The 27,752-nt window shown below is 42.9% G+C and overlaps 1 protein-coding gene across 4 annotated transcripts in view; it reads left to right on the top strand.

The window, feature by feature from the left end:
- Positions 1-27,752, top strand: part of LOC126998373 (tyrosine-protein kinase BAZ1B-like) — a 49,549-nt gene that overhangs the window by 6,523 nt on the left and 15,274 nt on the right. Inside the window, exons 2-20 of one of the 4 annotated variants that reach the window (XM_050859913.1) lie at positions 235-410; positions 1,687-1,783; positions 3,686-4,084; positions 4,755-5,472; positions 5,798-5,947; positions 6,688-6,804; positions 7,324-7,443; positions 7,554-8,380; positions 11,551-11,755; positions 14,105-14,212; positions 14,580-14,671; positions 15,358-15,477; positions 19,196-19,343; positions 20,309-20,450; positions 22,541-22,677; positions 23,992-24,165; positions 24,485-24,627; positions 25,652-25,829; positions 26,877-27,085. In XM_050859913.1, the coding sequence (XP_050715870.1) occupies positions 235-410; positions 1,687-1,783; positions 3,686-4,084; positions 4,755-5,472; positions 5,798-5,947; positions 6,688-6,804; positions 7,324-7,443; positions 7,554-8,380; positions 11,551-11,755; positions 14,105-14,212; positions 14,580-14,671; positions 15,358-15,477; positions 19,196-19,343; positions 20,309-20,450; positions 22,541-22,677; positions 23,992-24,165; positions 24,485-24,627; positions 25,652-25,829; positions 26,877-27,085 (4,260 nt within the window). Of the gene's footprint in view, positions 1-234; positions 411-1,686; positions 1,784-3,685; positions 4,085-4,754; positions 5,473-5,797; positions 5,948-6,687; positions 6,805-7,323; positions 7,444-7,553; positions 8,381-11,550; positions 11,756-14,104; positions 14,213-14,579; positions 14,672-15,357; positions 15,478-19,195; positions 19,344-20,308; positions 20,451-22,540; positions 22,678-23,991; positions 24,187-24,481; positions 24,628-25,651; positions 25,830-26,876; positions 27,086-27,752 lie in introns of all 4 variants that reach the window. The other 3 variants (XM_050859911.1, XM_050859910.1, XM_050859909.1) reach the window with 3 other exon arrangements.

The following is a 27,752-nucleotide window of genomic DNA, read 5'->3' as shown; positions in this document are numbered from 1 at the left end:
TCTTGTGTGTTACACATTCCATTCTTACTTTTATTTAAATTTTCACAATCCACACACTTTCATTCTGTCCCAGCAACTGTATGAGAGCCTCTTCCTTGTCATGCAACATTCAATCAAGCAATTAAGTCTTGCATTTTCCAGTTTTTCATTCTTTTCCCCACACTGCACACATACATTATCTCAGATGCCATTATTTCCCAACACTCATTTTCATCACTAAACCTCCCTTTGCAGCGACTATGAGGACCGGCTGGCGCTGTACAGTCAGAGCATCTGGACCTGTCAGTGCAGTGGGAAGTCTGGACTCACCCACCAAGAGGCCTGGACCAGCGAGGCCAAAGTCCGGGTCCTCCTCAACTCCTCCTTCCCAGAGCCCCTCCTGCCACCCATCCTCAGGACCATCCACCACAGTGAGTCCTCAGAGAGAGAGGGAACAGGGGGAAGATCATAAGTTAATAACTTTTTCCCGTTATCTAATGAGGAAAGTGTTGCAAATCTTTAGTATAAAACTATTAAATTCTGAAGAACTGTATAATGCCCTTTTTTCTGTAGTTGTATAAATCAAGATGGATGTTTTTATCTCATGATTCACCTGTGTAGTAAAAATAAGGAAAAAATGTCATTTATATGAATGTTCGTCAGGTTAGCATATTATTTAATGGTGAAAGGACTCTGTGTAAGAGAAATGTGCCTGCCAAATTTCACTCCTGTATGAAGGACAAATACAACCAGTTTGGTCAGTCTTTTGATTTAAGAAGAAAGGAAAACTTTGGATTGCAAGATATGAATAATCATGAGATTTTTTATATACTAAAACCTTCAGTAACTGTAGTGCAGCTGACTTGCCTGATGGGCGAGCCTTCCATAACTTACTCTGCAAGTGGGGTACCTCTTTGGCCGACTGGTTAAGGAGTGGCTCTCCTGTCTTGCTGGTTGTGGGTTCGATCCCTGGCACCGGCAAAACCTTTCCTTGTCTGGATTAATTTCTTGTGTGTTTTGTTACATGCAGAGTTCGTGTGGGAGTGTAATGAAGAAGAAATTTAGGGCGTTACAGTGGTGGCTTATGGTGGCATCCTCTCCTGTGATTCTCTTGTGTCTCCCCGAAGGGTTAACAGGAAGTGTGATGGCCCATGCACGCCGAAGTTCATCAGAAATGGGAAATTTCAAACACACAGAAATTAATCTAGATAGGGGTGGGGAGCCGTGTAGTGCAGCTGACTTGCCTGATGGGCGAGCCTCTCATAACTCACTCTGCGAGTGGGGTACCTCTTTGGCCGACTGGTTAAGGAGTGGCTCTCCTGTCTCGCTGATCGCGGGTTCGATCTCGTGTGTTTCGTTACACGCAGAGTTCGTGTGGGAATGTAGTAAAGAGGAAATTTAGGGCGTTACATAACAAAATTCTATTCTGTAAAGAAAAGTCCATCCCTAGTTTTTCTCTCCTTAAATTATAGGATGGAGCAGCATTGTTCAGGTATATTTTTCTCCCCTTTTCCCTTGGACTACCTCACTTCATTGTTAAAAGTACAAGCATCCTTTGGATTATATACCAGTATGAAGTGCTTCAGAAATGTTCTTGTAGATATATCAGAGATCATATTTCAGCCTATTGCACTGCTGTAGGTTCTGCTTTCTTTTGTTTTGCCTGACAGTGTTCATGCTTTGTAAGCTCTTTCTTTCTCTCCCCAGGTACAATGCCCCTGGACCAGCTGGTGGAGGCAGCCTCAAATCTGTGCTACTCGCGCTTCCACTCCGGGGAGGAGCTGACTCTCCTCGGACCCCAGCCGTGAGTGTCACTGTGGTAGTGCATTTTAAGAATGTTTATTGATATTTCAAGCAGTTTTTATTTTAATGACTTACAGACAGTTACAGAGTTTCGAGGAGTTCAAATCAGTGGAAAAAATTATGAATGGGTCAGCATGACAAGTGGGCTTCTGGAGTTCTGTATTGCATCCATTTTTGCTTATTATTTGTATCAATGACTTGGATTTGGGAATAATGAGTGGTATTAGCAACTTTGCTTATGATACAAAAGTTGGCTACTTTTAACAGATCAGGATGCAAGGTATTGCAGTGTGAATTTGACAGATTGCATAATTGGTCAAAGAAATAACAGATAAGAGTTTAATGTAAAAAATTGTAGGACAAGCAAACCTTGCTTTGTGAACTTTCACAGTGAAAACTTGCTTCAACCCTTTCATTGCTAATCGCTCGCAACAAGACTATCCCCCCAGGCGCACTTGGGCAGGGGAGGGGGATCTCTTTTAAGTGCTGTATCTCAAAACTTTTCATCACAGCTGTAAAACAAAAACAACATTGGAAAGAGGAGGCTAAGATCTATAAGATTCAGTCATGTAAGCCTCTCCTGTGAATGTTCAGGTACGTTCAAGGGGTGTTGCCTGTGAGTGTGACTGGTGCTCGCAGCGAGCTTTTATCACCACCAGCAAGTGACGCTAGTGCTTGCTCTTTTAACTTCTGTATCTCAAAACTATTCATCACAGCTAAAAAAAACAAAAACACCATTGGAAAGAGGAGGCCAAGATCTATAAGATTCGGTTTTGTAAGCCTCTCCTGCGAACGTACAAGCATGTTTAGGGGGTGTTGCCTGTGAGTGCGACTTGTGCTCCCAGTGAGCTTTTAGTACCACCAGCAAGTGACGCTAGTGCTCGCTCTTTTAACCTCTTTATCTCGGAAACTATTCATTACAGCTAAAAAATACACCATTGGAAAGAGGAGGCCAAGATCTACAAGATTCAGTTATGTAAGCCTCTCCTGCGAATGTACAGGCACATTCAGCAAGTGATGCTAGTGCTCGCTCTTTTAACCTCAGTATCTCAAAAACTATTCATCACAGCTAATAAACAAAAACACCATTGGAAAGAGGAGGCCAAGATCTATAAGATTTGATTATGAAAGCCTCTCCTGCGAACGTACAGGCATGTTCAGGGGGTGTTGCCTGTGAGGACGTACATTTATGCGTGCGCTACGGTCAGTCATATTGAGGCAGCTACTGAGTAGATCTCTTGATGGGGTGCTGGCAGGGTAGTATTGCCAACTGCAAAATTTACAACTATTTGGTCAAAATATCAGTCAGGCGATAGGTGAAGCTATGCAAAAATGCGCTGTATTGGACAACAACATCCACCAGTTACTCGTCCATAGATTTTTCGCGCTTTTCCGTGCTAGGCTGATATGATTTTCCACCAAATTTAGTGGAAAACCCACTGAATTGGCAATGCTGTGGGGTGAGAAATAGTGTTGGAACACTCATACGTGGGAAATTTGAGTGCGACTGTCGCTCGCAGCGAGCATTTAGCACTACTGGCAAGTTACGCTAGTGCTCGCTGCGAGCATTTAGCAATGAAAGGTTCAATGAACATCTTGTTTTACTATTTTTTTCTGAGTTTAGAAGACATATATAGTGGGGTCAAGGATCTTGGAACTAACCCCTTTTTTTTTCAATTCAGTGGTAACTTCTTTGAGCTCATAAATACTTTCTACAAAAATCTTGGAAATCTAACTGTTGTGTTGGAGAAGGGTCTAGTATATATACTTTGTATTTTATTTTATTTATTTATTTATTTGTTTATTTATATTTTCCATTAACTGCTGCCAATGGAAAACATTTTTATCACAACCCGCCAAAGGAACACATGAAATAACAGATTCATCCACTCTCCCAACACAGCATACAAGTTAGGGTACAGAAGGTGCGTGAGGACCTGACCCAGTCCTCCATCAAGGCTGAGAATGGCACCCCCAGCACACCACCCAAGCCTGTCACCACCACCACCACCACCCCCACCACCGTCACCCAAACACCACTTGTCAACGGGTGCAACAATGGCTCGCCAGAGGGCGCCACTGGGGGTCACCTGGCTAACGGAACTGTAACCATCAACGGTACGTCGGGTCAGGAGGATGCCAGCCCATCGCCTCCGCCCACTGCAGGGAAGGGCGGAGGGAAGGAGGACTCGCCGGGGAAGAAGAGGAGCACCTCGAACCCCCTCCTCCAGCACCTTATCTATGATGTGAGGGTCATCGGGGAGGACCGGGTCATCACAGACGTTCCTGCCAGTCATCTTCAGTAAGTAGTAGCCTTGGTTTGGTGTTTTTTTCTATTTCATTTATATTTATTTGCTTATTGATATTTATTTTCTTGACTGTAAATTTACACGCTTTTTACTTCTTTTGATGTGTTGTCTATTGGGCTGATAGACTGTTTTGTAGGGTCTGATGGTTGGCCTCAATTCATTAGTAGTCTTGGCGAATTTTGTTTCAAGTGGTTACTGAGACATATGACTCTTGCTTCCCATGGTGCCCCCTGGATCCTCTCAACCAAAATCACATAAGTTAATAATTGACTGAAGACCTGGACAGCATGTTTGTAATCTCCCATCACTCGATGATAGTTTGAAGTTGTCAGCTGCTTGTGGTGGAACTTGTTAAACATGGGTCTTTGGGATCGCCACATTCGCATGCTGATAACTCACTCAGCCACTGCCTTATCCAGTTTTTTTTATTTTTGATAACTGCTTTTCTCAGGAGTTCATAGAGCATTTTCATGGTATATTATTTTTCTTGTTTTTTTTTTATTACTGTAGAATTTCACTCACCTTTCTTTATTATAACACATTAGTTCTGGTGTTCTCTTCTTTGACATTTATTTTATATTTGCCATGTACCTTTTTCTTTTTCACTTTTTATATAACATTTTTTTTCTTCCACTACTAATTTCTCTCCTTTCTACCTTTCAGACGGACCTATCGTGTGCCCCCAAAGGAGCATTTTCGGCTGTTTGTGCGTGCCAATGCCATCCGTCAGCGGTCTAGTGCCTACACACCCTGGATCGTGTCGGAGGACCTGGTGAAGCGTTACGGCATCCCCAACAAGCTTGCCTCCATCTTCACCAACCCCAAGGCTCCCCCTGTCGGCAGGAAGCGCAAGGCTGATCCAGGAGCAACCGAGGGAGCCGTCAAGAAGATGAAAGCAGCTGAACGGACGGATGTAAGCCTCAGTCAGCCGAAAGTCGATCCCCCGCCTGGGCCACAACAACAACAACAGCCGCCTCGCAGGGGTCGACCAGGACGCCCACCAGGATCAAAGGCGAAGCGTGACCCCAATGCTCCCAGGAAGAAACCCGGGCCTAAACCAGGGTCAAAACGCACCCCTAAAGTCCCAAAACCTGAGCCCGGGCAGTCATCACCCCGGAAGGTCAAGGTGAAGGTGGAGGCAAGTGATAGCGATGATGACATAGCGTTGGCAGTCCTGGCCGGCCAAGTCAACCGCCAGCTCAAGGTGGAGAACGGGAGCAGCCCAGGGGAGAAGAACGCCTCCTCCCCCAGCAAATCACGGAAGAGAGAGATCAAGATGAGCCAAAAGATGAGGCAGGCGACGCTGTTTGACATGCGCACTCCCACCAAGCAACATGGTGTCATCAAGTCTGCTACACCCAGGAAGTCCCCCCATGGCAGGGTGAGTGGGCAGGTTGAGAGAGAAAGAGAGAGAGAGAGAGAGAGAGACTGCTTTTACTGATGTTTCTTGTTTGATTTAGAAGTTAGAGGGTAGTAGAGAGACAAGTAGAGATGGATAGACAGTCAATTGAAAGAGGAAGTAACATTCACACTATCCTGATATTGTCACCCTAATCTTGGCACGGTAGCAGCACACACATATAAAGGCCCCTTATTTTGATCATACTTACTGTCCTGATGCAGACCCAGACCTAGTTACTGTCATTGAACAGAAAGGGCGTCACATCGCACGAATATATAACTCAAGGTTTCCCTCCTTTCTGCAGACACCGAACCCTGAGGCCGTGATGCGCACACCCATCATGAAGAAGATGGTCCACCAGTACTGCACGCTGAAGGGACTGAAGGGCACCGGCCGCAAGCTGGTGCACACCATGGACCAGGTGCTCAAGAAACTCTCCCTCCAGCAGATTCAGGTGGGTCTTGAGGTGACGCTTGCTTGGGGTGGTTGTGTGTTGTTTTCACCTATGGCTCAGTTGTCCCAGTCCTAGGTGTCATATTCTCAAATATTGCATACGTTCTCTTGTTTATTCTTGAGCCTTCTGACCATGGGTTGAAGTTGTTCAGCATCAAGATACATACACTCACCTGACCTTTAGCATATGATATATCAATGATGTATTCTTCAGTTGAGTGGCTGAATCTCTTTTTCAATCTTAAACATTTAACTCGAAAGCATAGTACTCCTACTATTAATATATATAAAGGCATATGAAAAGAGTAAATTATATATTTGCAACACGAAAATATATTTTGAGGAAGTCGAAAAATAAATGGTAGATACAAATGTGAACTGGAGTATCCTTGCCTCCCCCGGCATGACGTCATAACGCAGCTACCAATCAGCGAGCAGCAGGAGCGGCGGCAACAAATGAATTTTCAAAATCTTTGTATTAAAACAGCTTGTAATCTGCCATCAGATCTTTTTGGGTGCTTGCTGCTATTGTATATTTCCCTCACATCAATGTAGATTTATTTATACATGCCATTTGTTATTTTAGTTTCTTTTATGGGAAAGGAGAAAATTGAGGTGGAAAAGAACATTTTCCTAGGCAGAGAGGATTCCCATACATTTTGCGGACGGGTTATAGTATACCAATAATGCATTCTTCAGGGGAGTGACTGACTCTACCTCTTCCCTCTACCTCATCTGTAGGTTATCCCGGACCTTGAGCTGCGAACCAACATCCTGAAGCGACATGAGCGCATGCTGGAGCGCAAGGTGATGGCCAAGATGACGCCGCAGGAGAAGGAGGACTACGTGAAGCAAAAGGTCATTTGGCTGGGGGGCTATTTTTCTGCCATACTATATTGATGATGATTCTATTTTCTATTATTTTGTGCCATTTTTGCCTTTTTGTTAATCTTTTTTCTGCTGGCTGTGCTTTTTTGTTGGTAATGATTTTCTTTCATATTATTTAATGACATTTTTACCTTGCTAATCTTTTCCTCTGCTGTGAATTTTTATTTATTTATTTATTTATTTATTTTTTTGTGGCTGCTGATTCTGTTTTCTATTATTTCCATTTTTACCATGCTATCTTTTTTCTGCTGTGATGGTGCTTTTTTTTCTATATTTTGTGTCATTACATCTTGTGGGAAGGGTTGTTGGTGGACTGTAAAGTAGTCCCAAAATTAGACTGATATCTATTATTGGTACTGACTATGTATATTGATGCATTGAGTGCCCTGAAGAGGATGCCATTTGTCGTATATGGATCACAGGTGCATTATAAGGTGTGGCACAAATAGCCGTTGTGAGCCCCTGTAACTCTACGCTCCCCACCCACAGGCCAAGGAGGAGGCGGAGAAACGGCAGCAGACCAAACAGGAACTGAACCGCAAGATTGAAGACAAGCTCCTCTCCAACCTGAAGCCTCTCCCTCCACCCCAGATGGTGCCCACCCCAGAGGTAAGGTTCTCTCTCTCTCTCTCTCTCTCTCTCTCTCTCTCTCTCTCTCATAGTACACAATTATCTTAAATACCTGACTCATCTTTTTTTGTTGCTTCTTCTGTACACAGGAGATCCCCAACTCCCTGTTCGGGGACATCGCCATGGTGGTGGAATTTGTGGAGTGCTACCATGAGATCATCAAGACTGACAAGAAGAAGTCCATCTCCTGCAGCCAGCTCATGCAGGCTCTGGCGGCTGGGAACAAAGGCTTCCGTTACCTGGCCGAGATTATGTGTCTGCTGTTGCACCTGGTTGTGGGAGACGAGCGAATTGGCAATAGCAAGGAGCTAGGAATGAAGATACGTTCCCTCCCCGTCCACTACCAGACAGCCACCGAGTTAGCACGTTTGTGCCTCTGTCGGCGTGACTTCTCAGACGTGGTCAGCCAACACTCGGAGGAAAATGGCGAGGAGGCAGAGGAGCAGAACGAACTCTCAGAGGGCCTTATACACAAGCTGGAGAACAGTGAGTTGTATGAGCTGCAGCCTGCTGAGGTGATCGCTGTGCTGAAGGCTCTGTGTCACCGTATCATTGCCTCAGATGTGGCCCAGGAGCATGTGGAAGAGATAGAGGAGAAGGCCTATCAGCTGTACAAAGAGCGGGCACAGGTCAAAAAGTTCAACCTGAAGGAGGAGATGGAGCGCAAGAAGCAGCGACGACAGGAGCGCCTTAAGAAGAAGATGGAGAAGAAGAGTGGTACGAGGAAGTCTCCTGGCCGGCCCAAGGGTTACAGCCCCCAGAAGGTGGCCATCACCATCGACAACTTCTATGCCAAAAAGGAGTCCCAAGATCAGAGTGCTATTGATACCCCACAGCAAAGGGAAAGGAGGAAGCGTATGACAACAGAGGAACTGAATGAGGAGAAAGAAAAGGCCAGGAATCAGATCAGACAACAGTAAGTACTTAGAAGCTGGTCTTTTTTTCTGTGCAGTGTGTAGCATTTTATTTTGTGAATACTTCAATTTTTTATAATTTGTCTTTCACTTTAGTAATCATGGCTCCCTTTCCTTTACCAAAATATTATTGACCTTCCACTGTGTGTTGATTGGCAAGGGAGCAGATAATCATGACATTTTTATTTGTGTGTGTATTTACTGGTTGTACTGTACAGGATTTGAGCCAAGCTCGTGTTATCCTTCTCCACTTTGCTTTGAATTCATGGATGTTCTTTGCTCATATTATCTCTGCAGCCAGACTATTCCAAGTATTAACCTTCTCGGCTCTCGCACACCGTAATTTTCCAATAAGTTTCTATTCCACTCATCATGCATTTCTCAGGCCCGACCGGCCTTTTTTTGCCACCGCGATACAGGTAACTTGCGATTTACGTGAGTTTGGTTTACACGTTTTTTAAATAACGTGGGGTCCAAAATCCAAATAAATGTTTGATTTATAAGTTTTTTCACTTATACGCGATATTTTATGGAGTGGCCACCAGATGTCTCACGCAACTGGACTCACACGGCGCCGCGGCCACACAGCTGAGCTCAGTTCTTCCCATGCACCACTTGAACAACAATACAGTACCCACGCTGCCACGCTACTCAACAATAGCAGTGGACATGTACCGGTACCAGTACCGGTACTTACAGTACCAACTATATGGTATGGTACCGGTACCAGACTGCTCGGTACCGGTACCAATACAGGTAACTCGATTTACGCGAGTTTGGTTTACGCGTTTTTGAAATAACGCGGGGTCTGAAATCCAAATAAATGTTTAATTTACACGTTTTTTCACTTATACGTGATATTTTATGGAGTGGCCACCAGATGTCTCAAGCAAGTGGACTCTCGTTTCGCCGCTGCCACACAGCTGAGCTCAGTTCTTCCCGTGCGCCACTTGAACAACAATACAGTACCCACACTGCCACGCTACTCAACAATAGGGGTGGGCAGGTACCGGTACCAGCTATATGGTACAGTACTGGTACCAGACTGCTCGGTACCAGTACCAATACTAGCCAGTCGCTCATGGTGTCCCTCATTTCTTCCTCACACGAGTGAAACTGAGACTGAGTGCCTGAGTGGATATCTTGGTGATATGGATATTCTCTCTCTCTCCATTGAATGAAGTGAATATTTGTTTTTCGATAGAAACCTACCTCTTGTTTGATTTACATTGTTTTTGATTTACGCGACCTCTTCAAGGACACAATACTCGCGTAAATCGAGAGTTACCTGTACTAGCCAGTCGCTCATGGTGTCCCTCATTTCTTCCTCACACGAGTGAGGCTGAGACTGAGTGCCTGACTGGATATCTCGGTGATATGGATATTCTCTCTCTCTCTCTCTCTCTCTCTCTCTCTCTCTCCACTGAATGAAGTGAATATTTATTTTTCGATAGAAACCTGCCTTTTGTTTGATTTACATTGTTTTTGATGTACGCGACCTCTTCAAGGACACAATACTCGTGTAAACCGAGTTACCTGTACTCTACATTCCCGGATGCATTTTACCCTCAGATATATCGTACCCCAATAAATTTGGTATCAATGGCTTCATAAAGACTTGTACTAGAACATGCACAAATAAAAATAGAGGAAAATACATTTATATATATATATATAAATATATATATATATATATATATATATATATATATATATATATATATATATATATATATATATATATATATATTTTTTAAACAATACAAACTTGCTTCAAGTCTCCGTATAGAGTATTGTAGACAATAAATTCTAAGTACCAACTCTTCCCCACTCTCTAGCTCAAAATTTTGTGGGCCACCTTTTTTAGCCGAATATATGTTTCGAAGCAGAATTTAGTGAGGATTCTTAATTATGGTATCCTCAAAATCCTCATACGCCTATTAGTTCTCGAGTTACACCGAGAAAACTATTTTTTCCCTCTCCCGTCAGAGTAGGCTAACAACTAAAAATCGCTCAAAGCTCCTCATCTACGCTCCTTAGAAAGGTTGCCATATGTTACCATTAAGAAACTTATCCCAACAAATGACGCTCCCAAATTTGACGCACTTTCACCGACAACTTAATTTTTAATCAATTTTTTTAACTTTTATGACGTGTTTCGTGTCATTGTGCGCCAGGACCTTTTACCCTTTGATGCCGCGAAACGCGTCATCGCGCGCGAGAGGGTTAATGATTTGTTGGGAAGACAAACTTTTTACATCCTTTGTGCATCTTGTTTTCCTCAATTTATTTTCATGTCCCTTTGTCCTTCCACTCCTCCTTACCAACACGTCTTCCCAGTCTACATGTTCCAGGGCCTTTGTGTGTTTTGAATGCCATGATAAAGTCACCTCTCTTCTTTCCTGATATGTCTGTTTCATTTTGTGCTGTATCACTGGAGTGCAGTTCCTTAAGCTTGGTATTGTTATTGTTGCCACTCTTAGCACTCTTTCCAACTTGTGTTTGTTTTTTCTTTTTTTTCTTGTTTATCCTGGAGGCACAACCACATCACAGCTGCATGTTCTAGTCTTGATCTTACCATAAATGTTATCAACATTTTTGGCATCTCATCCATGTAGTTAAATTTCACCTTATTATTTGTCAACAACCCAAACCATTCTCCACTTATTCTTATGCTTCTCTTTGGAAAGGTTGTTTTATACTATCACTCCCAGCTCCCAGATTTTGCTTTGCTAAAGGCCTCTCATCCTGTATAATACACCCTTCTGGGTCTTGCCTCACTTTCCCATCTCTGAAATTGACATTTCTTAGCATTAAGCATTGAATTCTGTTTGTAATACATTATTCCAATCCTCCAGGTTATCCAAACCCTTTTATAGTTCTTTACAACACCCAATACCTTTTATTAGCTTCATGAGTTTCACACCTACAAACAGATTTTAATAGCTTTTCAAACCTTCTGGCATGTCATTGATGAACACCAGGAACATTTGATGTACTCCAGGAATGGAATGGGTGCCAATAATAAACCTTGCACTCCTTTTGTTACAGTCCTCCATGAAGACACCCTGTCCATTATGATCTTGTGTGTATCCACAGAACATATTTGCTCTGAACAACACAATAATTTATACCCCATTCTTTCCTTTTCCCCCTTCCCACGCCACTCCAGACAACTGAAGGAGGATGAGGAGAAGCAGAGGCAGTTTGTGGTGAAGGAGTGCGAGCGAGTGCTGCAGCAGAAGGACCTGGTCATCCGCATCCAGCCCCTCGGCTTTGACCGTAACCACGACCGCTACTGGCTCTTCAACGCCACAACACCCGGCCTGTATGTGGAGAAGGGCTGGGTGGACCACCACACAACTTACAGCACTCAGGTGAGAATGATAGTACTAACTGTTCTCACTCCTGCTCCCACTCACCTCCTCTCACTAGGAATTGGTAGGTCACAGGGTGTGTAGTAGGGGGTTGTAGAGTAGAAGGTTATTGTAACAGATTTATTTAAGGTTGTTTATTTAGCATGAGACTTCCAAGAAAATATAGCATGTATTTACCTACCATATTTCCCACCATATAAGATGCATTTTTTTCAAAAAAGTAGATTAGAGAAATCGCCCTGTGTCTTATACCCTGATGGTTAGGTTTTGGTAGGCCTAGGGGTTATTGTTACTGGTATGAAACCAGCACCCAAAACACCTCTGTTTGACGCACTAGTTCCCAGATGTCCCCAGAATGAAATATACCATATTTTGCGGCGTGTAATGTGCACTTTTTTCACTGAGAAAATGCCAAAAAAATTTTCCTGCTCTGTATTCGCCAAATGTACAGATTTTTAATTATTTAAATAATGAATAGTGTGATGCAATAGAAAAGGAAAGTGTGAATAAGCAGATGAGAGGAGGACATGTGAAGCAATGAAACCGTACAGGTCAAAAGAAGAAGAAGACACTCCATACATGGGAGCTGAGGCACGGCGTGAACACTAAACACAAAACATAACACCGCTGCAGCGCACCAGTCACCGGTGTGTGGGGTACATTGGCGGTGATGGTTAAAGTGGCTATTACCCGAGAACGATTTTGGCAGAGCAGGGCGGAGAAGTGCTGCATGACGTGACTCCGCTCGGCGACCGTGGGGAGGACTTGGGCGGATTGGTCTGGAGGTATTTCTGCTGATGCTGATGCTGATGAAATGTTTTCCTCTTTGTGGTCTCCATTCAGATGAAGAACGCATTTATAGCACAAGAACATTCAATCCAGGACGTAAATGTAATGGATAATAGCCAAGTGTTTGTGAGTTTCAGTACTGACACAAATTAAGGGGGTCAAGGGGGGCTAAGCTCCCAGTTAGGTAGGTAGTTTGGTTGGTAAATATATTTGGCACGCAGTGTAGGGCGAGGAAATACGCAACACAGGGCAGTGTGGGGTGTGGGGCGGCGAAAACACGTAGCGGAGGATGGAACATGGTGGCGGCGTGGGCCGGTGTCGTGGGAAATACCTCTTCGCAGAAATAAGTCGCTCTGCTGTCCACCATGCATGCGCAATGGGGTATACGTGTCCTTGTGTTGAAGGGGTTAAGTTTCCTGCTCATACTTATTATCTCTTCTACTACTGATACTGCCTTAACCCCTTCACTATGGCCGAGCCAAAACAGCGCCCCACACTGAATCCGAGATCACCATGCGCACCAAATTTCATGTGTCGCTATTGAATATAACAAGTTTTCAGCCATAATCTCAAGATAATCATCGTGTATTATATATGAAAACATGCAGAATTAAATGGTGCACTTTTTTTTTTTTTTTCTTCCGGTAGTTTTAAGCCACTCGGCGGAAAGAAATTCCTGAACGCGGTGGTGTTACTCACTACGGCCGTGCCAAAACAGCGCCCCACGCCGTATCCAGGATCGCCGCGCGCACCAAATTTCAAATGTCGCTATTGAATATAACAAGTTTTCAGCCATAAACTCAACATAATCATCATGTATGATATATGAAAACATGCAGAATTAAATGGTGCACATAAAGAAACATAAATTAATTGATAATTTTGATATGTAAGCATAAATATTGAGATAAAATAACATGTATATTGGCTAAAGCGAGCCAGGACGCAGTAGGGCATCCTCGGTTGTGGTACGGGGTACGCAAGGACGCAGTATACATGTCCTCGTGTTGAAGGGGTTAAATGTTACTTTCATAGGCCTGTCTTTTCCTTCCTTATACTTTCCCAGTCTCATCACATCATCCACTTCCTCCACCAGTCATCCTGACTTGTTATTTAGACTTTCTAGTACAGTACCGTCCCGAGTTTCGCTCTCAATCCTAAGTTCTTACCATCCCGACTTTCGCGCATTATCGCCCCGAGTTTCGCGCTGCTTTGACATCTACCTTCCCTCGGCGTCACACGCGAATCCTTAAGGTGGTGTCACACTGGCCGTTTTCCTCCAACCGTTGCGCCCAACCGGGAGCGAGTTGTCGGTTGTCCGTACGGATGGAAAACAGTTGGGGGTATGAGCAACGGCGCGACTGTATTTAAACAAACAGACGACGGCCTAAGGGAACCCATAACCACAGGATGTAGAGGTCACGATTTTATTTCCCCTAAATTTGGGCTAATAATTTTGAAGTTTAAGGGCCACTTTATACACTTGAAAGTACAGTGCAAACCTCAGCCCACAACACACTGGTGCTGATGTTTTATAATTTCTTTTCCTTTACCCATCAGGATGACAATCTCACTTCTCGGGATGACATTTTGGACGAGTCCAGCTCAGACTCAGATGATAAGCCGCTTGCAGCCATCAAGGAGGAACTGACAGGAAGCCCCCAAAAGGTAAGTTGTCAAGAGGAACACTATGTGTCTGTCAAGTCTGTCCCATTTTCACAAGCTAATTATTGTTTAGGACTTGTTTCCCTTGCAAATGATTTTATTTTTTTATGGAACTTGTTCTCTTTCATTCACTTTCCATATTTCATGTAAACTCACAACTCAACTGTTTGTTCATTTACTCCACTCTGAAGTTTTTTCTCCATAACACATCATGAAGCCTACGTAACACTCAGTGGAAGAACAAAGGGACGCTGAATCAACAAAATGCAACTGGCAAAGAGCGTGGTAGTAATCACTTCCGTTTACTTTGTTTCATCTTGTCCGTCACTGCCAAAGCTTAATGTATATTTCCTCTGCCATACTATTGCAGGAGACTGTGCTGGGGAGACCAAGGAAGCAGACAGTGGATGAGAAGACTCAGACATTCCCTGCAGTCGGACAGAACATGTGGTTTTACTATGAGTGAGTAACAGGATGATGGAGGGAAAGGAATAGATCTTTATTATTTTTTTTTCCTGCACTGTAACATAGATCACTTCCTCTTTAGTGATGATGGTAACTAAATTCTCCCATTCACTGTGATTTTCATGCACCACAGAGAGGAAAGTTATTTTAATTCTTTTACCTTACCTTGAATGTCAGTTTGATGCTCTGGATGAGAGGGAAGCTTTGTTGACCTTTTTCCTAGTTAGTTCTACCCATTCCATAAACTAAAGGCTTGTGTCCACTTCAGTGTGGGGTTCTTTATAGTTGCTGTTGACAGATCTCTCATCAGTTAAACTACATGAACAAATATCTTAGAGTTGCTTCTGCCAAGTAGTCCAGACTGTAACTGTTGGAAAATACTCTCAGAGTTGTTTTCCTCTGATTATTGTTGCATGTTACAATGGCTCTCAGTCATCAGGCATCGACAATATATAGAAGATGTAACAAAATTACTGCAGTAGCAATAGTTGTAGTAGTCAGATCATTCATGGAAAGTTGCCCAAATTCATTGGTATATATTTGATGAAACATCTTATTGGTTGCTGGTTGTATTCACCAAAAAATGTTTCAACATATTTATTAGTTTTATTGTTTTACTCCACCCACACAGTTAATTTTCTTTCCCCCCACCCCACCCTCATGTCCTTTCTTCACACCCGCAGCAACATGGAGAAGGTGGAGGAGCTGCTGGGTGCACTAGCAGAGAAGGGCCACCGAGAGTCCAAGCTGAAGATGGCCATTGGACAGATACAGAAGCAGCTTGAGGTCAACCTGGCCACAAAGTGAGTTTTTTTTCTCTGTTGGTTAGTTGTTATATTTCATGTTGTTTACTGCAGTAGACCCTTGTTAAATTGCTACAATTGGGAATCTGGCTTTGCTGAATTAGTGAGTGTCAAATTGTCTGATTTTTAAATATCCCAAATTATTTTGTATTAAACATGTCAGACAGTGGTATGCTTAACCCTTAAACTGCTAAATGCTCGCAGCGAGCGTAGCATCATTTGCTGGTGGTGCTAAACGCTCGCTGCGACCTCCAATCGCACTCAAATTTCCTACGTATGAGCGTGTTCCAACAATATTTTACGAGCTTCAGCATTGCCAATTCAGTGGGTTTTACACTAAATTTGGTGGAAAATCATATCAAGCTAGTGCGGAAAATCTAGTGACAAGTAACTGGTGGATGTTGTTGTCCAATATAGCGGCATTTTTGCATAGCTTCACCTACCACCTGACTGATTTTTTTGCCAAATAGTTGTAAATTTTGCAGTTGGCCATACTACCCTGCCACCACCCTATCATGAAATCTAGTCAGTTGCCTCAAAGCCTTCAATATGGTTGGCCGTCACGCATGCACTAACGTATGGGTTCACAGGCAACACCCCTGAACGTAACTGTACGCTCGCAGGAGAGGCATACAAACCAAATCTTACAAATCTGGGCCTCCTCTTTCCGATGGTGTTTTTGTTTTTTAGCTGTGATGAATAGTTTTTGAGATACAGTTGGGTTCCCCGAGTGCACCTGGGGGGATCGTCGCCTCCCTCACCACACGCAATGAATGGGTTGAATCACCGATGCACTTTGCTTCTTCTATATCTATACACTTAGCTCCTGTGTTAAATTTCTTGAAAATTAGTGTGAAATGATAGCTTCACAGCAACTTTTACTAAGTTACTTTACTGATACTCTTAGATATTATAGGTCATTTTCAAGTTGCCAATAGTTGCCAGAAATTGCTCTTCACATTTCACTTGGAGTTGGGTGACTGCATGATGTCATCCTCAACAAATGCAATCTGACCCCGCTTTTAGTGGAGTTGCATTGAGGCAACAAAGGATAAACGGAAACTAACAACAACTAGATTTGATAAAGGGCCTTCATTTTGTGCTGTTACTGGATGCACAGGCAAGAAAATATAGTCTTCCTACTGTCAGTAATGGATATGTTGGGGAAAAGTAGGAAAACAGGGCCCGGATCCAAAGAGAAGGCTGCTTACAGACATCGGAATAGTTACCGAATGTTTGCCCGGACGACATCGCTAAATTCACATCCAAAGAGGAGACTTAACGATATCGCTTGGGCTTCGCTACTGCAGAAAGCCAACTGATTGGGTAAGCACCACGATGATGTCATCAGACTCGACAGCCAATCACAGCAAGTCTTTGAAAAATTTTCAGCCAATCATACGTCTGCATTCCTCACCTGTGGCGGCCAACGTTGCCAGATTGTCATACTCAGCCGGTCATATTTCTAACTTCCTACCCCAAAACGGTCTTCTGGGCTGCAATAACGAAACTCATTTATAGTTGTCGTTAAAAGAGTTAGATCCTGATGTTTCTTGGCAATAGTTAGGGAACTTAGGTGTTAGAAACTGGTAAATACTATGCTCTGAATACGATAACCCTCACCTTACACACGGCAGGAAAGTACTTTTACCCAGAAATTTGTTCAACCACTAAGGAAAATGCGGTGGCCGAGGTTCAGTGAGTCTGAGCTGCTGACAATTGTTGAGGAGGTGGAGAAGAGAGAGGCAGTCATCATGGGGAAACGTGAATATACGGGATATAACGGGAGAAGAAGCGGCTAGCTTGGCAGCAAGTCGTCCTCAGCCTCTTATGGTTGCCGATTTCCGACATGAAAACTCTCTCCTGGGCCCCGATAACTGGATTCATATATTTTTATAGTCATAATGATTAATTATTAGTGCTTCTGGGCAATAGTTAAGGGTCAGAAACCGGTAAATATGATGCTCTGAGTTCGACAATCTAGCAATGGTGCTCAGAGATGCCAGATTTCCTTGTGACAGTGACACTCTTTACCGGGGAGGGGGCCGGGGCACAGGCCGGGGTGGAGGTAAGCAGCAACGAGGCAGCGCTTGTGTTGATATTTTAGTCGTGTGCAGTGTGTACAGATCATTCTTTTATAATTAAATTTACTCTGTGTACTCTAAAACCTATATCTAATGCTAAAAAATCATAAATAAGTTTATCATGATGAAGTTCACTACATTTACGAAGGGTCTGGGGCTCTCGTTAAGTTAACCAGGCTGTGACATCATAGTTTAGCTTCTTGGATGCCATTAACGAATGTTTACATCGGTATCTCGGTTAGCGAGATCGCTAACGCTTCTTGGATTCCGCCCCAGTACAGGAACCCTGTCAGTAGTGGCCAGCCACTATGCCTGAGCAGATCTCTTTGAAACTGGAAATGACATCTTTGCATTGGTTTATTATGTTACTAAATGCATAAATAAGAACAAATTTCCTGAAAATCCTTTCCATAGACTTCCTACTGTGAACAAAAGGTGGGGGAAAGAAAATATAACACTGCAATATCATAAGAAGTGGCTGGTTGTCTCACTGCTTGATTTGTCTTCTGAAGATATGGAATCCTCTCAAGGGCTTGGGGTATACATGTTAGCAAGAATGTGCAATGCCATAGTGATAAAACTCATACCAAGGTTTTGAAGTAATTGCAAGTAGAGCCCCAGGGCAGCCCCAGACAGATGTCTTCATGTATTGTGCATTTATGTGTCATTTTTGGCTTTTATTCAATGAATTTTGTGTGGTGCTTTATTTGGAGGGGGGCTTACAAAGTTGTGGGAGCTTCTTACGATTTGGCAGTTTTCATAACGTTTTTTTTTATTTTTTTTATTATTATTATTTTTTTTGGCTACAGAAAACTGCTAAATCATGCAAAATCGTGAATTATGGATTGCTGAATTAGTGAGGGCTACTGTATCTTTTAATATTGATTCATAATTATTTCATCATCAGACCATGGGTGTATAACACACACACACACACAGAGCTTGACTATAATGAGCTTACTCTATAATCAGGAGGGTACTTTCTGGTGATGATGAGTCCAACACTTGATCGGGTGGTGTGAATTACACACACACACACACACATACGTGAAAAAATTTGAAAGAATACAAAGGATGGCAACGAAGATGGTTTCAGAACTGGAGGAATTGTCATATGAAGAAAGGTTAAAGGAAATGGACCAGCCAACATTGGAAGAAAGAAGAGAAAGGGGAGACCTAATACTAATTAACAAATTGTGGAATAAAATGGAAGAAGTAGATAACGAGGAGTTGCTACTAAGAGAAGTAAGAAACACCAGCAACACACGAGGATACAGTAAAAAATTGAGAAAAGGAAGATGCTTGAGAGACAAAAAAATATAGCTTCCTGCAAAGAAACATAGAGGTTTGGAACAGACTAAGTGAGGATGTAGTATTGGCAAAGAGTGTGCACAACTTTAAGGAAAAACTGGACAAGTACTGATATGATTACAACTAGGTAAATACACACACACACACACTTTTATACTTCTATTAAAATTCATATGAACTCCGTCAGAGGGCGTACCTCTGCTTGATTTAATTTCTGAGACATGGTGAAGAAGTACACACATCTGTTGTGTTGTCCAGTACATGCCAAGAGACACTTAATTCTTGAAGTAGTTCTTAATTTTTTTCCTTTATTTGTCTTGCAGGTGGGAGCCACTAGAAGACCTTGATGATGGAGCTGTGCAGCTTGTGGAGTCGCTGCGAGAGGACATCATCCAAATAGAGCGAGAACTGGTGGAGGGCTGGCTGGGGGCTGTGCCGGACTTTGAGGCGTGGGAAGCCAAGGCTCTGCAGGTAGGGCTGGGGGAATGCCAGGACAAGAGGAACCTGGGAGGGATAGTGTGGCCGGGGTAGGCTGAGGAATAATTGGAGGTGCTGTAGGGCGTGAGTGGCTGGGAAAAGCTAGGAGTGTTTATATTTATTTAATGCATTTTCTTAATCCCTGCTTATACATATGAACTTCCATGTCAAGGATTTTCCTGTACCTGTGGTTCATAGTACCAGTAGGCTTTTTTGATAGGGCCTGGTGGTCTGCCCCAGCCTGTTAGTGGCAGGGGAAAGTAAAGTCATGCTTTTTGTGCATGGCTCATACTGTCCCCTGGAACTCTATATGATTCTTTTGAGGGTCTTACTGGAGTTGAGTTAATAGGTGGTCATCAGGACAGCATGCATGTTGTCTTTGGCTATTTGGGAATGGCTGAAAATTGTCATCTTGTACAATGGGGGGGGACATGATCTTAAGGCTCTGGATTGCCATGCTCACCAGCTGACTCCTCAATAGTTTTAGGACAAGAATGTAAAGTTTTAGGGTTGTAGTGGTCACCCTTTTGATGCACAAGTTTGTAATTCTACTTCCAGTAGGAAGGAAAAAAAGGGCTAGAGGAGTGAAAGAAGATTGGAAGGGGCTCTGTGTTCATGATGGGTGAGAGGAGAGGCCTGGGAGGTGCTGTGGGGTCTGGATGGTTGGAAGAGGAGGAAAAGAGACATCATAGAGTAGGGTCAAGGAGGCTTGGGTAGATCAGAGGATTTTTTTACTCAGCATATAGATGTCAGGAAAATAGGGTAATTATAAGATAAGTCATTATTACTTTTACTCTGGGTTTTGGTTTCTATGAAGGAACATTTACTTGGTCCTTATGACTTGCTTATGGTTGACCATAGCATTTGTGTGTAATATTGTATAAACAATTTTAATCTGAAATAGTGTATACATTGTAAAGCTCAATTTTCAAGTAAAGACGTGTGTGTGTGTGTGGCAGGCCGTCACACTGCAGGAGCTGGGGGAGTGCCTGGTGGAGGCTCAGCGACACATGCAAGTCAAGAACCTCAAGGGCATGATGCAGCCCTCCAAGAAACTGATCCCAGTGGCACCCGCAGAGGGCTCAGAGGCACCCACCACAGGTACGCTCATATCCCAAGACAGTCCAAGGGACTCATGCATGCATCAACTATGCTGGAAAAGCTCATTTCTCACAAATTGTAAAGCAGATTTGCTTCATGCCTGTAAAATCATACAATAGATTGGCTCACACCTGTAAGTAATACTTTTCTTACTCAGTTCTTTCCTTCATTTCAAACCAGGATTGTGGAGTTGGAGTGATTAATTTTTGACTATTTATGGCTCCATATTTTTATGCCTTTAACTCCGATGGATTAATTTCCATCACCTTTTATATATTTATGTGTGTGTGTGTATATATATATATATATATATATATATATATATATATATATATATATATATATATATATATATATATATATATATATATATATATATATATATATATATATATATATATATATATATATATATATATATATATATATATATATATATATATATATATATATATATATATATATATATATATATATATATATATATATATATATATATATATATATATATATATATATATATATATATATATATATATATATATATATATATATATATATATATATATATATATATATATATATATAGCTAAAGTCTTCCCCAGACTTTTTTTTTTCTTTTTTCCCCAAGCATTCATGTCAAGCTGCTCCAACGTGTTGTCAACTAATTCCTTTCTATTACCTCAAACACGTTCTGTTCGTGCTCTCTCTTAGGCAGCTTTCACACCAAAATGGCACTTTGCACGTGGCAAGTGGCTGGAGTCAAGTGGCAAGTGACATGTGGTACGGTGCTTTCACACCAAAGTGACATGTAACGTGCGTCTCTGCTCAGTTCGCAATATGGCATCATAGAAAGATGAGGCAGACGTAGTTGCTCTGATTGGTGCTGTAGTCACCCGAAGAATACGTAAGAGGAAAAGGTGCTGGATACATCCGTATCTGAAAGAGAATGTTGGGTTTCACAGTGCCTATGTAGTTGCAAGGCAACTAGAGCTACATGAAGAGAAGCTGTAATCCGCTGATGTCATGTCATATAAACAGCTGAAGGTTTCTACAACTTGAACAACAAGAGATATTAAAAGACTCACACTCTGAAAGAGGCATGCTCGTGCACACTTCACTGTGGACTGCACACACTAAACTCTACATGGGTGACTGAGTTTGTGTTATCAAATGTAGCTGGCATAAATCTGTTAGAAGCTTCAAAATTACTCTACCCCTGCAGGATTTTTTGTTGTTGAATCTTTAACCCTTATACCCCGTGATAAAATGAGCGGGGGAGTTTTAAGTTACGTACATAAAAAACGGGTAACTAATGTTAGTAGGTGTTCCCTTGCTTACCTAAGTGTTCACTGTTCAGTCAAATTATTGTAACAAATACTGGGACAATTATATATCATTTGAAAGCTTAGAAGTTGCTCTTTGCTATGGTACCCACCAATATTTCTGCCTGCGGGTCACTTGTCCTTCAGGGGTTAAACTCATGTCGTTAAATGATTTGTTTGATTTATTTCCTGAGACGAGGAGGTGATGAATACATGTTCAGTGCATGTTATGAGAAATATCTAAAGTGGACATTGCCCTTACAATACTGGTGCCTTTGGTTACAACTAGGTTTCTTATCTTACCTATTATCATTGTCATCAAGGTACCCTATTCTGTCAATATGGGTGGGTAGTCTAAATGGCTTCATCAAAATCAGATTAAAAATTTCACTTTGGAAAACGCAGAAACGCTTAAATTGGGGTACACCATCATACATTTTTCCTCTGCCTTTTTCCATGGTTTAGCAGTTGGCATTCCTGGTTACTATTCCATGGGCCTGGGTTCGAATCCTGGCCCAGGCAGTTTGTATGCAGCTCACCCAGCTGTTCATCCTCTCTTTCGGGCTTCTCGATAAATGGGTACGTGGGTGAACCTGAGAAGGTAAACTGTGGCAATCCCTGATTTCACATCGGCCCGTGTCTTGGGGTAAATTGTTTCTTACCTATCACAGGCTCAAAGGGCTAACAGATCAGAGATGACCACCACAGCCACCATGTGCAGCAATAGTGTATGCACCCACCTTTACCTTACCTTACCTTTTTCAGAGTATGAGGAGATGGAGAGTGCAGCAACCCTGCAATGGCGTGAGGCAGTGCTCAGCTGCCAGACCTTCTCTCGTATGCACATGCTTGTTGGTATGTTTGACACCTGCATCAAGTGGGAGAAGTCCATTGCCACAAAGGTGAGGAGACCGCTGTTGTCTGTGTTATTTGGTCACCTTTTTCTTTATCTTTGTTAAGGTCCATCCTACCATTAGGCTGTTAACCCCTTTTGACTGAAAAAGTTTTTCTCGGGTGATCCTGAGAAACTTTGAAACTGAGAAAGTCTTAAAAGATGTTTTATAGAAAATTTTCTGGGGCACCCTGCTGTGAAATGCATTCTTTCTAGGTTGTCGCGTTTGGCTGGAATTCCATGATTCCCCCAACATTACAACTTTTTACTGGTGCAACATACAGAAAAATTTATTGAAGAAAAGTTGCTCATTTTATCACGATGGAGTCTGTAAAATATAGTTTATAATCTTTGACCTGGAAATTTACTGCCTACAGAGAGCCAAAGTTGCAGTGAAACTCGAAAAAACCTTTTTTTGTAAATTTTTGTACTTTTTTCATTCTGGAATGAATCTCATTGAATAAAAGTTGTTGAAAATCATCCGTATAACTCAACTGTGAAATCAGATTATTATTTGGACAGACCGTTTAGCTGAAATTCCATATTTCCCCCAAAATTCCAATTTCTGCTTGACACTTCTCTGAACTAGATATTGGTTCATATAGAACATCACATATATCAGTGGAGTTGTCAAGACTATGCTTAGCATGCACACTATGAGCAAAAACTAAAGGAACATCGCTGATAAAGGACGGCTGAGGGAACAGAATTGCTCTATAGATGCCATGATGAGTAGACGGGAACTGTAGACTACTCTAAGCATGGAGTGGTGGTGGTGGTGGTGGTAGGGGATGTCGTGGAAACAAAAGAGGTGCCAGTTACTCACTAAGCATCAACAGAGACCTAGTTACGCGCTCCCTTCAAATTCCGGAAAGCTTCTCACTCTCCGGCGCTGGCGTCATGCTCGTTGTCCACGTCTGATAGAACTATATGACGCCAGCGGCATCATCATCATTAAGGGTTTAATACATTGAATGGACTGCTAACTTTGATGGCAGATGGCAGTTGCTTGTTACAGAGTGATTGCCATTTTCACTATTAAATGTCACTATTACATTACATGGTATTGCATTAAACTGAACTGCATCAGAGTTACAGTGAGTTATGTGGAGGTTACTTTTGTTCTAGGTGCATGATAACTTTTGAAGAACGCCAGGCACTGATTTCTTTTGATAGTCACACAGACAACCATTGTTTGTAAAAACAACCTCATATTAGGCCATGCTACAAGTGAGTTAAGACTCCCATAAAACACAGAAGTATTATGATGAAACTAAGAAAGTTTCCCTAGCATCAATCCAACTGTTGCTTTTTGTGTCTGTAGAAGTGTAAGGTGTGTCGGCACCAGAACAACATGATGCCGCTGGCCATCTGTGACAAGTGTGAGGTGAGCTACCACTGGAGTTGCCTGCGGCCACCCCTCAAGGAGGAGCCTGAAGACCCCTGGCTCTGTCCCGGCTGTCGCCCCAAGCATCCCATGCAGCTGGAGAGGAGAAAGGCAAGACAGGAAGGGAGACAGGTACAGCTGTGTTGAACCCTAGCCAGCCTGTATCTGTGTTTTGAATCATCTTTACAGTATCCTGATTTTTTATAATGTTAGGGTGTAGGTTGCTATTACCACTGTGAAGCAAACAAGGGTTGTGTCTTCAGATATTAAGGGGCAGTAATGGGCTAGCATTTGTAGTGCTTATAAAGTTAGAAACAGTATGGTTCTTGCATGTGTATTAGAATTTTGAGGAAAGAGATGGTATATAGGGATGAATGCTGTGACTTAATGGCTGAGGTCAATGTATCTTGAATTTTAATACTTTCAGCAGATGACGGAGGAGTCTGAGGAGCCGTGTGAGAAGGAGAAAGTGTGTCGAGTGTGTCTACGAGGCCTGGGGCTCATCTTTTGCTCCATGTGTCCTGCTGCCTACCACTCCGAGTGCCACGACCCTCCACTTCAAACCAGGGCCAGGTGGGTGCTGCAAGGAACTCAGGATTTTGTATTGAAAGTGTTCCTATAATATAGTTTTTGAAATAAGAGTGGGAGGCGGTAGCTGAGTGGTTAGCGTGCAGGTGCTGCATCTCGTTTTTTTTCCCGCCCACTGCCACAAGCTATTTTTTTCTGTCACTGCCGAGTGGTCTAAGATGACCCACATGCTGTCCTGAAGGTCACCTATCAACCCGAACTCTAGATTCTGTCTAAAGAGAGGATCAAATATGAGCTCCAGGGGGCAGCATGAGGCAAGCAAGTTGGTGGCACTACAAATACACGCCTGGACTAAAATAGGCTGGGGCTGACCATCAGGCCCTGCCAAGAAAGCCTACCGTTGCCATAGACAGAAATGTTAAAAAAGAAAAAGTCTTGATTCCCTTGTTTGTTGTAAGAGTTGAAAAGTTTATTGAGCAGGAGACTTAACGCTGATCAAGCAGTTAAGAAATATGGTGTAAAACCAAGAGAATTGGGTTTAGAGCAGATATAAGGGACTTGCATGATGATTTACTCAGTGGTGGTGCAGGCTGCTGCTTGATCAGTCATTGAAGTAGGGCTGATTGAGGATTAGGGCAGCATGTGGGTGCCACTCGGCAGTGGTTGAAAAATGTCACCTACTTGGGGCGGGACTTGAACCTTGGGTTTTCAGGATCACCATGTCTGCATGCTAATCACTCAGCCACTGCCAGGGTGCTTTTGGTTGGCCAATCCTGTTTTAGATGATGAGCTTTTTATAGTGGCACTGTACTTTATATTCCTGCTTGGCCACAGTGCTCACCTTGACAAGGTGCTGAATGTTCAGTTGATGGGTGAAACCATCACACTCCTTGGCAGAACTTGAACCTGTGACACCATATTATATGCATGTTATGCACCTGCACGGTGCCCTGCACATTATCATCCAGATCCAGAGATATTCTCTGCATTTGAACACTGTTTACTCAGGGGTTTGTGATGATACCTTCTCATCTCATCAATGTGTTTTCTCTCCTTCCCTCCACATCAGGAAAGACTGGGCGTGTGTAGACTGCACTAACAGAAACAAGAAGCGTGGCTCCAGCAAGTACACCAGCAGTAGTAGCCGGTCCCGCCAGCAGCTGGCAGCAGCAGAAGAGGAGCGCCCAGTGGCCCAGCCCAAGGCCATACCAGCATCATCATCCCGGGCACCTAGATACAAGGATGAGGTGGGTGTTGGGAGTGTGGGGGGTGGTGGAAGGAATGGGTGTTCTTGGTGTGGGAGGCAGTGGTAGAAGGGATGGCTGTGGGGGGGATGCTTAACCCTTACATTACGGCGATCGTATATATAAGTGCGCTACCATACGCCCCACCCGTACGGGGATCATATATATAATCATCACATTCTATGCTCCCTACGTTTCAAATATACCGCCAGTTCTTGACTCAGAAAAATGGTGGAGGCATCTGGCATCCGTACACACTCTCATTCGTCTCAGTGTGCGCCCTGCTGAAGGCCACAGATCATTTTCCACTTTTGTTTGGAATACATCTGTCATGTCTCGTGACGCATCAAGCAGTTCCTCTGCTCCGGGCGGAAGTAGAGCGCAGGTGAATCAAAGTGACAGTGACTCTGATGACTGCTATGGTAGTGACATTGACAGAGGAGGAAGGGGCAAGTAGGGGGGAGAGAGAGAGAGAGAGAGCGCAAGTGGGTTGCTTCCATGCGACGCATCACGGCCACGAGAATATGAGCAATATTTTCGGCTGTCATAACTTTTTTATTATTATTAGGAGAGAAGTTTTATTACACCACCATATATACTAGATGAATATACAATTATTGCAAAGAAGAAAGACACCATTTCCACCTCTTTTAAATGTCTAAATTTTCCCCGTGCACAGCATCCAGAGAAATATATCGCCACCCGTACTGTAAGGGATTTGTTATTACATGGAGTACAACATTAGGGAAAAAATCAGTAGTTATCTATGACTCCTGCATCAGAGAACAAAAATGGTTAGTTGGCAAGACAAATTGTAATATGAAACTTCCAGTTACAGTGAAGGAGGTCCTTGCTTTCTGATATTGTTAGGAGTCTCCCTAAAGTTTCCACAGCCACTCAGCAACTCCATTTCCCTAAACTCCCACCTTCACTACCACCACAGTTTATAATGACAGGGGGGCCAGTGCTTGCGTAGTGTATAGGATTCTAGTAAAAAGTCATACTACCTCCCCACGACTTAACTTTACTTGATTATGATTTTTTCTTCAGACACCCACCCCCACCACTCCTCCCAGAAGGAGCTCCACATCCTCCAGGAGCGGCTCGAGAAGTTCCCGGCATATCAGAGCCCAGAGGGTGGTGGTGAGCGAGGCCAGTCGGAGGAGCCTGCGCCGCACCTCTCGAAGAAAGTATGTGGAAAGTGATGAGGGTGAGGATGATGATGATGATGATGAGGACTCTCCCAGCATTAGCCAGAGGTAAGGAGGAGTGAGAGATGTTACTGTTGCTCTTTTAAATAATCTACATTGTAATTAAAAGTAACTTGTTTATAACCAGTAATGATTGTGCTTGGAGATGGAGAGGAGGGTGAGAGACCCTGTTGATTAATTTACAGTTTTGATATAGGATGCATCATCCATAACATATAAATTTACTACCATTTAAGGAGAGCGTCTCGCATTAATAGTTAAAAATAACTGGAAAAATTGAAAATTTTCACACGTCTTCGTACATGCCTTGGCTAGCTTGTGACAAAATATTATGAAGAAATAAGCAAAAATGACAGTTATGGCTGAATCCCCCCACCCTTTTCCGCTCATCACTTACGTCTATAAAACACTTGCCTGCACCGTGACGGGCTGGGGCCGACTACCATTCAGGCCCCTCAAGAAAGTCTACTGGCGCTGTAGGCTGGCAAGTTAAAAAAAAAAAGCTATATTCATACACAGGTGCATACATCATCATGTTTCAGTGTAGAAAATAGCCTAAAAGAATATTCATATGGTATCTTGAGGCAAACTTGCATCTGCGATGGCCTTGGAGGCAGCAGAGCTGACACATACATCAGTCACCCCGGAGAAGCCAGAGATAATTTTCACATGGCAATTCAGTAAAGAATACCAGCCAGAAAGGCATCTAGGTTTA

Source organism: Eriocheir sinensis, chromosome 14 (genome assembly GCF_024679095.1).
Source record: "Eriocheir sinensis breed Jianghai 21 chromosome 14, ASM2467909v1, whole genome shotgun sequence".
Taxonomy (NCBI): domain Eukaryota; kingdom Metazoa; phylum Arthropoda; class Malacostraca; order Decapoda; family Varunidae; genus Eriocheir; species Eriocheir sinensis.
Note: the sequence above shows the minus strand (reverse complement) of the source record. Positions and strands in the feature narration are given on the sequence as shown.